The sequence below is a fragment of the Carcharhinus amblyrhynchos genome, chromosome 34, assembly GCF_965287045.1.
Source record: "Carcharhinus amblyrhynchos chromosome 34, sCarAmb.v2.hapA, whole genome shotgun sequence".
Taxonomy (NCBI): Eukaryota; Metazoa; Chordata; class Chondrichthyes; order Carcharhiniformes; family Carcharhinidae; genus Carcharhinus; species Carcharhinus amblyrhynchos.
In genome coordinates, this window is record NC_137357.1 from 21,241,657 (window position 1) to 21,256,324 (window position 14,668).

At 45.6% G+C, this 14,668-nt stretch overlaps 1 protein-coding gene across 1 annotated transcript in view; it reads left to right on the forward strand.

Annotated features, from left to right (window-relative positions):
* The first annotated feature begins 8,948 nt into the window (after positions 1-8,948).
* The window catches only part of adra1aa (adrenoceptor alpha 1Aa), a 33,353-nt gene continuing 27,633 nt past the window's right edge, over positions 8,949-14,668 (forward strand). The window contains exon 1 of the mRNA XM_080216907.1: positions 8,949-9,861. Coding sequence (XP_080073033.1) covers positions 8,949-9,861 — 913 coding nt within the window. The remainder of the gene's footprint in view (positions 9,862-14,668) is intronic.

Here is a 14,668-nt window from a genome sequence, read left to right on the forward strand (position 1 = left end):
ATCATCGAATCCCTACAGTGTAGAAGGAGATCATTTGGCCCTTCAAGTCTGCATCAACTACAATGCCACCCAGGCCCTATACCCTCTAACCCACATATTTAACCTGCTGGTTCCCCCAACACGCGTGTCAACGTCACATGGCCAATCAACCTAACCCATATTTCGGACTGTGGGAGCAAACCGGATCACCCAGAGGAAACCCATGCAGACATGGGGAGAATGTGCAGACCTCACACAGACAGTGACCCGAGGCCAGAATTGAACCCGGGTTCCTGGAGCAGTGAGGTAGCAGTGCTAACCACTGTGCTACCCTTAAAGACTGACAAGGCAATTGCTTTAAATGTTGCATAGAAGAGTGGACCTGAATGCTGAAATTGCTCTACAGAACCGTTCCATATCACTCACTCCCTCCTCTCTTCTTCTACTTACATTCACCAAACTACATAAACTCCGCATCAACAACGTAGGCAAGTGCCGTTTGCTCTACATCGTACTTGAGAAATTATAACAAAGCCCAGACAGGCAACACAATTGAATTCTTGGGAAACATTCATTAACATTATTCCAATATCCTGATGTTTTGCTCATTTGTTAAGTTATTCAAACAGCTGTTAAGGATCATCTCGAAGAGCAGTATTTCACAGAATGGGTTCGATTCTGGGGAGGACAATTGGCCCATTGTGTCTGCGCTTTGTCTCCGAATGGACACCTCATCGAGTGTCATTGTTTTCTTGTGAGCACATCAACTCAAATCAGTTTAATTAAAATGACACAGTGTCTCATTTGCTGGCAAGTTATTGTGTCAAAGTGAGGCAGGGAATGCTTTCTGTTTTTCTGCGTGATGGACTCAGTGGGATGTTCCAGCCCTGCCACCAAAAGAGAGCATGCTGGAAAATCTCAGCAGGTCTGGCAGCATCTGTAAGGAGATAAGAGAGCTGACCTTTTGAGTCCAGATGACCCTTCACCAAAGCTAAAAGGTATAGAAATTGGGAGATATTTGTACTGTCAGGTGAGGGAATGAAAGATGAGTCACAGCCACAGAAACAAGGAGAGAGGCTGCTAATGGCAGCCCATAGAGAGAATAGAAGGCATGAATGGCCAAAGGGCAGGGAAGCTGAAATCAGACGGTAAACTGCGACAGATGGTATTGGGGGGAGGGGACGGGGGGATAGGTGGGAGAGAGGTAAAATTGAGAAAAAGGGGAAGCAAAGGGGGAACAAAGGGTAATCTGGACTCGAAATGTGAGCTCTTTTCTCTCCCTACAGATGCTGCCAGACCTGCCGAGATCTTCCAGCATTTTCTCTTCTGGTTTCAGATTCCAGCATCTGCAGGAGTTTGCTTTTATCTTCTGTTCCAGTCCTGTCCACCCCAGAAAAAAATCACGGCCGGGTCAGAATGTTTGACAGTCCAGTAGAAGGAATTCAGGTGGGGGAGCATGACTGGAAAATCTCACCCTTTGCTTCCCAGTTTCGTTAGAATTCAAGGTGTGCACATTTCTGGGTCAATCTAATACCCCGAAATGAATGATTTTACAAATGCTGCATCTCAAATGTGCATGGCCACCTAGAAAGAATGTTCAGATTGTCTGGATCCAAGCCTTACTTTCTTGGGAAGTGAGACTTCAATCTGGGCCACGCAATAACATATCTCATTTCCATGTGGTATCTTTGTCGGGATTATTCAGCGGGCACACACACAGTAAAAGACCACAATTAGTAATGAGATAATAGTAGGCAGAAGAACATTGAGCTCCAGAGTATTGGGAGATCTCAATCCTTTTCTTTGTATGGTGCCAGCTGGATTGTAAACTTTTGCTGAAACAATCAGAAAAAAGCAGATGGAGTCTCAGTTTACCAATTTATCCGAGAGGCAACTGGAGCCCTCCCTTGTTAATACCAATGGAGTTTTAGTTTAGATTATCAACTGGCACTTCTGGTCCGAATGTTGGAAATTATATAAAGTTTATTTTATTATTGTCACAAATAGACTTACATTAACACCGTAATGAAGTTACTGTGATAATCCCACAGTCGCCACACTCCAGCGCCTGTTTGGGTACACCAAGGGACAATTTAGCTTGGGCAATCCATCAAACTGGTTTGGACTGTGGGAGGAAACAGGAGGATGCAGAGGAAACCTACACAGACATGGGGAGAACATGCAAACTCCACACTGATGGTGAGCCAAGCCAGGAATCAGGCCTGGGTCCCTGGCACTGTGAGGCAGCAGTGCTAACCACTGTGCCACCTCCATCTGTGTTATCCAGAGTCAAGTTTCACTGCCAGTGAAATCAAACTGTGCCCCGTAACCAAAGTAAATTAATGGCTCTGATCTTTGGACTGCCTCTTCACAAAATAGATTTTGCTTTCAACAGCACAGCAGTGGAATTGAAGTTTTGGGGGCACTTTGATTTTTTAAAAATTTATTCATTTATGGGATGCAGATGTCACGGAAAAGGCCCACTCCTGATTGTACTGAAGCAGTTGGTGGTGAGCTGCCTTTTTGAACAACTGATGTTCATGTGGTTTTTATGTATCCACAATGTTAGTTAGTCGGGAGCGCCAGGATTTTCACCCACTGATAGTGGAGGAATTAGTGTTGTATTTCCAAGTCAGGATGATCTGTAACTTGGGAGATCTTGGCGTCTCCTCTTTTGCTTCGAGGAGAAGAGACCAGGAGGTGTTGTCAAAGTTGCAACGGAACTGGAGGACCCAAGTTTCCTTCTGCTCAGTTTCCGAGTTCAGCCAAGTTTTGATACTTGCTCTGCAATGGGTAATGAGTAATCCAAGAGTCAGATCAGGTATCTGTCATATACCCTCTCTCTCTTTTGAAGAATCCACAGCCCACGTCCTAAATCTGAATTGGTCTGAACAGCGTCATCTTTGGAGTTGAGGATTATCTCATCACATCAGTCATGTTCTCATTGAATGGCAGAGCAGGCGCAGAGCAGGCTTGATGGGCTGAATGGCCTACTTCTGCTCCTATGTCTCATGGTGAAATAAAGCCTCTGACTTGATGAAATGGTGGCCAAATTGTGTTGACGTTGCTGTAAAAGAGATTGATTCCTTTGGCCTTGTGATCTTTCCCTGTTCCTCAAAAGGATTTTTGCACAAAATCTGGGCCAGTCATGTTTTGCCTCCTGTAACTGAAAAATGTGTCTAAGATGAACCAAAGCCCAGCAGTGCAATGAATCGAGGGATGGTTTCATGGTGGTCCTCTTTTTTAAGCAAACCCTTGGGATCAAAGATGATGTGATTTCATTTCTGCTTTGATGAGTTCAGAGGTGTCTTATCAGTCCATTGTGTAATCTGTAGGCTCTGCTGGGTGCTGGCCAGTTGGTGTAGATGGATTGTTTGGAGATTTGTGCTCTCACTCCGAAGCCTCAACCCTCCTCTTCCTGTCTTACTGAGGAAGTCGCACAATGTGTGCGGTGCTTTTCCAGATGGGCCTCCTCCATTTTGATGAATCACCAGCCAGGGTCTCCTGTGAGTTGGTAGGGATGTCTGATCTCTTCAGCAATTCTTCGAGAACTTTCCAAAGGTATTTCCTCTGTCCTCCTGATAATCTACTCGGAAGGAGACTAGTTGCTTCAGGAACCAAGTGTCAGCCTTAGGAACTCCCTGCCCCACCCTGCAGAGCTGGTTTTAAGTGATTAGCACCTGGATGCTGGGCAAATTGAGTTGCAGGAGGATGTTGATGTTGGGCTGCTTTTCTTGCCAGCAGATTAGCGAGATCTGATGAAGGTAGAACTGATGGTACCTCATGGTAATGCCTGGAGGCAGCACGGTGGCACAATGGTTAACACTGCTGCCTCACAGTGCCAGGGACTCTCGTTCAATTCCCTGTCTGCATGTTTTCCCCATGTCTGCCTGGGCTTCCTCTGCATGCACTGGTTTCCTCCCACAATCCAAAAGATGTGTTGGTTAGGGTGCATTGGCCATGTTAAATTCTCCCTCAGTGTACCCGAACAGGCGCTGGAGTGTGGCAACTCGGGGATCTTCACAGGAACTTCATTGCAGTGTTAATGTCAGCCTACTTGTGACACTAATAAATAAACTTTAAAAACTTTTAAGGTCGCAACAATTTTGGACAGGTAATAATAACTGGGTGCAAAGTACTTGCTAGACTAACCTTTACAAAATACCATTATTCTTTCATTGTTTTGTTTCTGAGGCCTTGTTGAGATGATCGTCTGCCTCGTGTTGCTATGCAATTTGCTTCTTTTTAAGCCAGATGCCATAAGTTTAATTATTTCTTACATGCTGTGTGTCCTTTAGGTTTCTCTGTTAATGACTTTTTCTTGAAGAATGTTCAATGGAACAAAAACTTAACACCTTCTAATGATTTCATCTTTCCTCTCTTTTCAAACAAAAATAAAACAATCCAGTTTCCATGTTAAATTTTCTATCACTTATCGTCACTGTCTGCCAGGACAATCTGTTTGGCACCTTCAGCCCTCTGTGGGTGAAGCAATTAAATCTAATTTTTCATCCTACGAACCTGAATCTGTGACCTCTAGTTATGGTCTGCGGTTATGTCAGGCATGTTACAGTACCTCAATTAATCTGTCCAGTTCAGGAGTTATTTCTCATTCATTTACAGAATGTGAGCATCACTGGTGAGGCCACTGTTTATTGCCCATCCCTAATTTCCCTTGAGAAGTTGGTGGTGAGCTGCTTTCTTGACCACTGCACTCCCTGTGGTGTAGGCACACCCACACTGCTAATCGGAAAGGATTTTGACCCAGCAAAAGTGAAGAAATGGTGTTACATTTCCATGTCTGGTTGTTGAGTGACTTGGAGGGGAACTTGCAGGTGGTGGTGTTTCCATGTCTCAGCTGCCCTTATTTCGACTCAATAGTAGCGATTATAGGTTTGGGAGGTGAGGCCTAAGGAACCTTTGCTGAGTTCCTGCAGTGCATCTTGGAAATGATGCACAGTGTATGTCAGTGGTGGAGGGATTGAATGAGGGCGTGAATATTTATGGAAATAGGTTGCTTTGCCTCGGATAGTATCAAGCTTCTTGAGTGTTGTTGGAGCTGCACTCATCCAAGCAAATGGAGAATATTCCATCACCCTAACTTGTGCCTTGCAGGTGATGGACAGGCTTTGGGGAATCAGGAGGTGAGTTACTCGCTGCAGGATTCCTAGCCTCTGATCTACTCTTGTAGCTATATTTGTACGATTAGTTCAGTTCAGTTTGTGGTCAATGGTAGCCCTTAGGATATTGATAGTGGGGGATTGAAAAAAGCAACTGAAGCTCGTTAGGCTCCAACCAGCCAAGTGGTTTATTCTGATTCCCTTTGACTCCAATTTTATTGGGGCTCCTTGATGCCACACTTGATCACATGCTGACATGATGTTAAGGGCAGTCACTCTTACCTCACCTCTGGAATTCAGCCCTTTTGTCCACGTTTGAATCAAGACTAACGAGGTCAGGGGCTGAGTGACCCTGGAAAAACCCAAACTGTGAGTCAGTGAGCAGGTTATTGCTGAATAAGTGCAGATTGATAGCGCTGTTGATCACCCCTTCCATCACTTTGCTGATGATGGAGAGTCGACTGATGGGACAGGAATTGGCCGGGTTGGATTTGTCCTGCTTCTTGTGAACAGGACATCCCTGGGCAATTTTCCACAGTGACTGGGAAATGCATTGGAACAGCGTGGCTGGATGTGCAGTAACTGCTGCAGCACAAGTCTTGTCGGAATATTTTCAGAGCAGTATCCAGCGCCTTTGGCCATTTCTTGATGTCATCTGAATTGAATCAAACTGGCTGAAGACTAACATCTGTGATGTTGTGGATACCAGGAAGAGGCCAAGATGGATCATCCACTTGGCAATTCTGACTGAAAATTGCTGAGAGTGCTTCAGTGCTTTGCACTGACGGGCTGGGCTCAATGTGGATGGAGTGTGTGGAGTCTCTTCCTGCATCAAGTTGTTCAGTTTAACCCAGTGCCCTGCACTGAGAGGCAGCCATGCTCACCACCATGCCACTGCGTCGCCCCACTATGCCACTACATCTGCTGGGTTGGTCCTGCTGGTGAGACAGGACATGATGTGGAGATGCCGGCGTTGGACTGGGGTGAACATAATAAGAAGTCTCACAACACCAGGTTTGAGACCAGAACTCTCCACTCAGAACCCAGCACCCACCCTGCCCCCCCAGCACTCCCTCCTCCCCCCTCATGTCCGAGTGGCCATTGCTCCCACATTCTCTCCCATTCATCGCCATAAATAATTGGATCTCCATCTCTCCTATGAGGCTCTCACTGGGGTCCACGCTGGCTCTTCCCCTTGGCACAGATGGGCACTGCCAGGTTGGCACGGTGCCAGCCTATGCAAAGGGCGCAGTGCTGGTGCATTGTCATGCCACTGCCTGGCCTTGTCCCTCTCTCCCAGGGACTGCACTTACCTTCTATGCGTCCCCCCCTCCTCAGGAGAGGGGGGAATCCACGTGACAGGTTCATGTCTGGGTGAACCTGTTGTAAACCATGCCGTTGTTCACACCGACATGGTTTGAATATCTGGCAGAGGAGGGAGTCCTTAATCATATGGTAATATATTAAAACCGTGAAGGTGAGTATAGGGAGAGGGGGATATGGTGTGAGCCTGACTACCTCACTGGTGGGGGGGGCAAGGAAAATCTAAAATCGCAATCTCGCTTCCAGGGTTTAGCCGAATCTTGAACTCCATCGCCGTTCCCATGGATGGTGAGTGTGGGCTCAAGGTTGCCCCGGACATTTCACTGGGAGGCAGTTTAGAGAAAGTTTACCAAGATGATCTCCAGTATGGAGGGATTGTCTTCTGAGGACAGGTTGCATCTCTACTCATTTGAATTGAGAAGAATGAGAGGTGATCTCATTGAGACATGTCGGATGCTTCAGGGACTTGACAGAGTCGATGTTGAGAGGATTTTCCCCTCATGGGAGAGTCTTGGACCAGAGGGCAGAGTCCCAGAATAAAGGGACGCCAATTTAATACTGAGATGAGGAGGAATTTCTTTTCTCAGAGGATTGAGAGCCTTTGGAACTCCTTGCCAAAGAGAACTGTGTAGGCAGGGTCCTTGTGTATATTTAAGGATAAGATAGACAGATTTTTGATCAGTAAGGAAATAAAGGGTTCTGGGGAAAGGGCAGGAAAGTGGATGATCCTTTGGAATGGCAGAGCAGACTCGAGGGACTAAATGGTCCTATTTCTTATGGTCTTATCAAATGTTAATTCGCCCACCAACTCCATTCTATCTTAGAATTTAATATAAGTTAAATAAGTTGGCTCCAGGGGCTGAATGATCTACTCCTGCTCCTATTCCTTATGGTCTAACGTGGACTAATTTAAATGATCCAATGCAAGATTACAGTTTGATGATTAAGTTTGCAGCTCAGTGGTGAACATAGATTGCATCACCTCTGCCTCATTAGTCGAGTCATTTGAATCTCGCAACGGCTGGAAGCTGCTGTGAGAGATTGGGTAAAAAGTCTGACAACACCAGGTTTAAGTCCAACCGATTTATTTGATAGTAAACTCACAAGCTTTCGGGTTTGTCCCTTCATCAGCTGAGTGGAGAGTTGGACTTAAACCTGGTGTTGTCAGACTTTTTACTGTGTTCACCCCAGTCCAACGCCGACATATCCACATCGTGAGAGATTGGACCAATCCGATGGGTTAATTCACAATTCAGTGTGATGAAGGAGAGTAATGTGTTTTGTGTTTAACTACATTGCGGCACTGGCTCCATTGTTGAGATCATTGGCTCTCCACGTTGCACCAAAACAGTTGTTGAAGATATCAAAGTACAGACAAATTAGGAGGAAGCTGAACCACCACATTGGCAGGGTGGGTGTATACCGGCGGTGGGGCTGGAGAGATGGGCAGAGAGAAAAGGAATGGAAGGATATGTTGATTGGGTTTGATGAAGAAGGCGTCTGGAAGGAGGCAAACACAATGTGGACATGTAATGGGGAAAAAGCAGGATGAGACTACTGAGTGAGCTGATTGTGATAAATGGTGGAACAGGCTGGAAGGGCCAAATGGCCTCCTCCTATCTTCACTGCAATTAAGTTGCCAGTATGTGTTCAGGTACACTGAGGGGGAGTTTAGCATAGTCAATACACATAACCATCATGTCCTTTCGGCTGTGGGAGGAGTGTCGGGGGGGACCCACGCAGACACTGGGAGAACGTGCAGACTCCCACACACACAGTGAGCCGAGCCGGTCCCTGGCGCTGTGAGGCAGCAGTGCTCACCCACTGTGCCGCCTAGTTAATAAAGTAGGGGAATCAGTGGAGCAAAAGGCATTGGCTGTCTCAGTAATCAGAGAGAGATTAGCAGAGTGTAGGGAGCAGAGCCGCGGACAGTTCTCTCTCTCTCTCTCTCTACATTCAGGATGGGCAGATCCTGAGTCCGTTTGATATTTTTCCTGGGGATTTGGAAAGGACGTTCCCACGCTGGGAGACTCCCAGAGACTTGGGGGGGACAGAGTGGGCGGTACATCTTCTCCACCCCTCTCCCTCCGGCAGCTGCTGACACTGAGAAGGAACCTTCACAATTCATCTCCCTGCAGCCTGGGGTGGGGTGGGGTGAGGGGGGGGTGAAATCACTAACAGCTCCCAGCATCAGACTCTCAAACTCTCCTGGAGGGGAGTTTTAACCCTGTCTCTCACCGTCTGCCTGCTGTTGGGATACTTGGCTCTCTCTCTCTCTCTGTGTGTCCTGTCCACCAGGGGAATGTGTCTCCTGTTGTGAAATTCCCGCCTGAGGAAAGCCCATGGGAACAGACCTGTCAGCGGGTTCTCAGGTTCTCAGATGGTGACTGAGTAAGAGCGATCCTCTTCCCCGCAGGCAGAGACAGAGGGAAATCTCCGGCTACTTTGGTGAAGAAGATTCCTCGGGATTACAGGAAGAACAGATTTCCCTCTTGCCGCTGATCTTGGGGATCAGCAGGATTGAATATGAGACTCTTGTCTGAAAATAAGACATGGGTTCTGATAGTTAACTGTTCCAATTGTCACTCCCCAGTGAGTGTGAGCCGGGCTGTTACCCTGGGCATGGTGCTGGGTTCCTTCATCCTCTTCGCTGTCCTGGGGAATATCTTGGTCATTCTGTCGGTGGTCTGTCACAGACACCTCCAGACGGTCACTAATTACTTCATCGTGAACCTAGCCATGGCTGACCTGCTGCTGGGCTGTACCGTGCTGCCTTTCTCAGCTACCCTGGAGATCCTGGGACACTGGGCATTCGGCAGACTCTTCTGTAGTGTCTGGGCAGCTCTGGATGTCCTGTGTTCCACCGCCTCCATCATGAGCCTGTGTGTGATTTCCATTGACCGCTACATCGGGGTCAGCTACCCGGTCAGACATCCCAGCATCATGACAGAGAGGAGGGGGGTCCTCACCCTGCTGGCCGTCTGGCTCTTGGCCCTGGTCATCTCGGTTGGTCCCCTCCTGGGCTGGAAAGAGCCGGCGCCCCCGGATGAGACCATCTGCAAAGTGACAGAGGAGCCGGGTTATGTCTTGTTCTCCGCCTTCGGTTCCTTCTATGTGCCGCTGACCATCATCCTGCTCATGTACTGTCGGGTCTACATTGTGGCCAGGAGGGAGACCAGGAGCCTGAGGGCGGGTAGGAAGAGGGAGAGGTCCCAGGAGGATGAGGTGACCTTACGGATCCACCGCAGGCTATCACCGCCGGACAGTTCACCCCGACCTCCCCAGCTCCACTCCCGAAACAAGGGCTCTCACCTCAGGACCCAGTTCTCGGTGCTGCTCCTCAAGTTCTCCAAGGAGAAGAAAGCCGCCAAGACGCTAGGGATAGTGGTGGGGGGCTTCATCCTCTGCTGGCTCCCCTTCTTCATCGTCCTACCCTTAGGTAAGGAGCAACTTCTTTCAAGGGCTCCGGGTTTGGAATGGGAAATGTGAGTAAAAGTTGGTTTTTTTGTGGGTTTTGTTTGACTCCAGTGAACATTATTTGTTAACAATGACAAACAGCAAGGAAAAGTACACTTCTCTTACCATGACCTTGGTGGCAACATGGAAAAAGTTTACTTCATTCTCGTTATCTGATAACAGGGCTGTTCTGGAGCAGATTAGAGTTGCGATGTTACAGTTGAAACCTGTGACCTTCCGACGACTTGGACGTCAGGGGACATTTACAATCTTTATATTTTAGGTGGTGGAGTACCTTGTTTGTATGTGTCTGATAGATTAATCCAGTTATCTGTCTGAGGCACCAGAGGGTGAACAATATTTAGCCATGGGTTAAACGCCTATGTTAATATTTGTGTTTTTGTCCCTGTCGCACACATGAACACATGGGGTGGGATTGTGGTCAGTGCTGACTCGATGGACCGAATGGCCTCCTTCTGCACTGTAGGGATTCTCTGATCTAATATGAAACGTGGCTTGTTACTTGTGCCCCTTGACATTCCGATGGCATTTTCGTCATTGAATTTCCGACAAACTGTTACATTGTGGGGATTACCATTGACCAGAAACTGAACTGGACTTGCCCTATGAAATACTGTTACTACAAGAACAGTTCAGACGTAGTCATCCTGCAAAGAGTAACACACTTCCCTGATTTCCCCCAAAGTCAGCCCACCTTCCATCAGGTACAATTCAGGGGTGTTAAAGAATACTCTGCATGAGTGCAGCTCCAGTAACATGCAGGAAGCTTGACACCACACAAGACAAAGCTTCCACATATATTCATCCCTCCACCACTGATTGCTCAATGTGCATCATCTTGAAGGTGCACTGCAGGAACTCAGCAAAGGTCCTTAGCTGTCACCCAGATGGACAAGAGCAGCAGATACCTGGGAATACCATCACCTGGAGATTCCCCTCCAAATCACAAACCATCCTGACTTGGAAGTGTATCACCATTCCCTTACTGTCACTGGGTCAAAATCCTGGAATACTCCCTGCCACCACCCACCCACCCACCCCCCTCACCTTGCCAACACAGTTCCCCCCTCCTCCACCCCGAACAGCACTGTGATGTACTAACAGCAGAGACTGCAGGAGTCCAGTTCAAGAAAGCAGCTCACCACCACCTTCTCAAGGGCAACTAGGGATGGGCAATAAATGCTGGCTGAGAAAGTGAAGCCCATGTCCCATGAATGGTTTAAAAAAAAACTGCCTTCAGTGTAATGAAACAGCCAAGGTCCTTCACAAAACAGGATGTGAAACAGAACCCCAGGGGTAGATAGGGGAAGGTGATCTAAAGTGGGAGAGATCATCTGAGAGGTAGAAATAGAGGGGGAAAGACAATCAGCTTTGGGGAGGGAACTGGAGAGCGTAGACCCTGGTTTTGCTAAAAATCAGAGATGTTCAAGAGAGCAGGCGAAAGTGAGCTCAGGTATCTAAAGCGTTGAGGCTGAAGGAGTTAACAGGAATGTGGAAGGTGAGGAGACCACGGACAGATTTGGAAACAAAGGTCATTTTAAAATTGAGGCATTACTTAATTGGGAGCTAATAAATTTCATAGAATATAAGGATGTTAGGGAATGGGGAGAAGGGTAAACAGAAGTGGAAGCAAGTAAGGGCATAGGCAGTAGATCTGAACACAAAATACAAACTCAGTTGGTAGCAAAAGAGAGCACTCATTCTTAGATTTATGTTGCTTAATTTCAAGACAAATAATTTTTTCAGCAAATAAAATTTCCCTGAATTGCAAAGTAATTCACCAAGGCTCAGTCCTTAGCTTTTCAAGAAAAACAGCAAATCTTTGGTTCAACAATTCTGAGGCCCATTCTGTGTTTCCAAAACAAGTCCAGACAGAAATTAAAATTTAAAATGGAAATGGCAAATAAGCAAAAAAAAATGCTTGCAATCCACACAACGACAGTATGTAAACACAGCATTTAAAACTCGGAGAGGTTGACGGAGTTTGAAAGGATTAGTTTGAAAGGATAGTTCCAGCTCTTGGCTGTTCCTTACATTTGGCAAGGTACAGAGGATTAAAAAATACATTTTCATATAAATAAATGAATATCAAAGGGAAACGCATGGCGCGAGACTGCCAATGTCTGCGGAATTCAGTGGGTAAATTTGAAAGTAGTAATACAATACTATAGGATGAAAAAGGAGTGAAAGATTTTCATCGCTTGGACATTCTGGGAAAGAGTGAGTTATTGTAAAACATACTGGAAGTTGTTGTTGCAACAGAATGAGGATTTTGGGTGAGAATGCCAGAGAGAAAGACAGAAGGCGGGGCTGGGGATGCAGACAGAGAGGGACAGAGTAAGAGAGAGATAGACAGAGAAAGAGTGACAGAGAGAGACACAGACAAAGAGAGAGAGATGTGTAAACAGACAGAATGACAGAAAGAGACTGAGACAGAGAGAGTCAGAGAGAGATGGGGAGAAACCGAAGGAAGGTATCAGAGAGAATCAGACAGAGAGGGAGAGAAAACACTTGAGGATGGAGAAAAATTTGAAAAATCAAAGTGAAAGACAAAAAGCCTAAAGCAGAAATAGAAGCGAAGAACAGATAAAGACCCGCCTTTACAATTAATTTGAATAATGGTACAAAGGAGCAACTAGTAGGTTTAATAATCTGGAATGCAAAGCATCTGCTGCAATAAAATTCATTAATCTTTCATTTAGAAACATAATGCTCAGAGTTTTGGCCCCATCCTGAATGGGTGTTTTTTTCAGAATTATTATTGTGCCTTTCTTCAATGTCAGAAGGAGAGAAAATGGATCAAGAGATGAGAGAAGGCAGTAAATTAAGTTTTCAATGCAAACTCAGAATTGAAGCCACGGAAATGATGTCATGAAGCCCACTAAACAGTTGCCAGGCAAAAGACATCAGGAAAGGCATGATTAAAAACAAAATTGGGACTTTTAATTCTTTGGCACAGAGCAAGGTGACAAATTGTAATTCTGAAAGTGAAGCAGGATGTTGGAAGAAAAATGAAAAGATCTACAACAAGAATCATTACAGGAAGTAAAGTTAGAAATTATTAATGTCTGTGCAGTAAACTTGTAATGCCTCAGCAAGCTACCAGAAAAGGAAAAGATGTGGGTTGATAACTCCAGTTGAGGCAGTAGCATTGATACAGGTTCAATGGTGTGGAGATGCCAGCGTTGGACTGGCGTGGGCACAGTAAGAAGTCTCACAACACCAGGTTAAATAAAGCCCAACAGGTTTATTTGGAATCACAAGCTTTCGAACTGCTGCTCCTCCACCAGGCACAATGGGTCAGACATCGGATTTTGGATTCTATAGAGTTAGCACCAATCGCAAAGTTCAACATTTCTAAACATTGTCAAATTGCTTATTCAAGCCAAAGGTGCAAGAATTTTATATTATAATCTACAAGTAACAACCCAATTTTTTTCAGCTTCTGGCTTCATCGTGATTTCTGTTCAACTTGTAGACCACGGCTCCCAACTAAAATATTTATTAACAGCAGGTGTTACTAAATTTCACCTGTTGATAGGGTATTTGAATCACATTAAAAACATATTCAGCAAACTGGCACAGATGTCAAGACCTGTCAGATGTGTCATGTAAGCAATCACACTTGCTGCACCTGGAGACTGATATTCAAACCATGTAGTGAGCGTTCGAACCTTACTATTTAGTTTGGTAAATGTTTCTGCCTCGCACCTTGGGACATTTTCAAACTTTGGGAAGTTCTTTACAAGTGCAGGTTATTCTGTTGCTGTCATTTGAGATGGGAGTTTTATGTTGTAGGGTGATTAAACCTTGGGGGTGAATGGAGATTTGTGAATTTTGCATATGGATCCAGATTGAGGAGATTGATCAGTTATACCACTCAGTGCCTCTTTCAGTCAATTGCAAGAAGTGGAAAAATGATTAATACAACTGCATTATGATTAGCTAATGTTTCTCTAACCAGTTCAGATCTCAAAATAACTCTCATCAACTATTTGGAATAGATCATAGAATTCCTACAGTGTAGAAGCAGGCCATTCGGCCCATTGAGTCTGCACTGACTCTCTGAAAGAGCAGCTTACCCAGACCTTATCCCTGTAAGCTTACTTGTTTACCCCACTAATTAAACTCACTTACACATCTTTGGGCTGTGGCAGGAAACCCATGCAGACACACAGAGTAAGTGCGAACTCCATACAGTCACGTGAGGTCAGTATTGAACCTAGGTCCCTGGTACTGTGAGGCAGCAGTGCTAACCACTGTGCCACCCATTGGTGGTTGTTAAATTCTGCAACATAAAATATTCCATTCAAGCGAAAAATCATCCCGAGTGAAAATGGCACAATTCTTCAGTGCTGATGTAAAAGACACCTGTCTCCTACTTTATTTTTCAAGGCATTAGCAAGTGATTCAAACAATAATACTTGGTGCCTAGTATTTTCTACTTCTCCATGTCTTCTTTCATCTGGATCTTTGTCCTTCTCAACTTCCTTTTCATTGGGGAAAAAATATTTTGGTCTTGAAAAATGCAAGAATGCACAAGTTCAATTCCTGTTGGTACTGAATGTGGGGAACTAGTCTGCTGAAAATCAGAATTACTCGAATACTCCAGAATTAAAGTTTTGAGTTTGTAAGAGGCATCACTTCCCAGTCAGTTTTAATCTTGTTGCAAGAAGGTAGAGATAGCTCATGCCCTTCAGCCCAACTTAGCTCATAAGTACTGACAGTTCTCCACATTTCCATCAATCATGCCTTTCTTTGACTTTGAG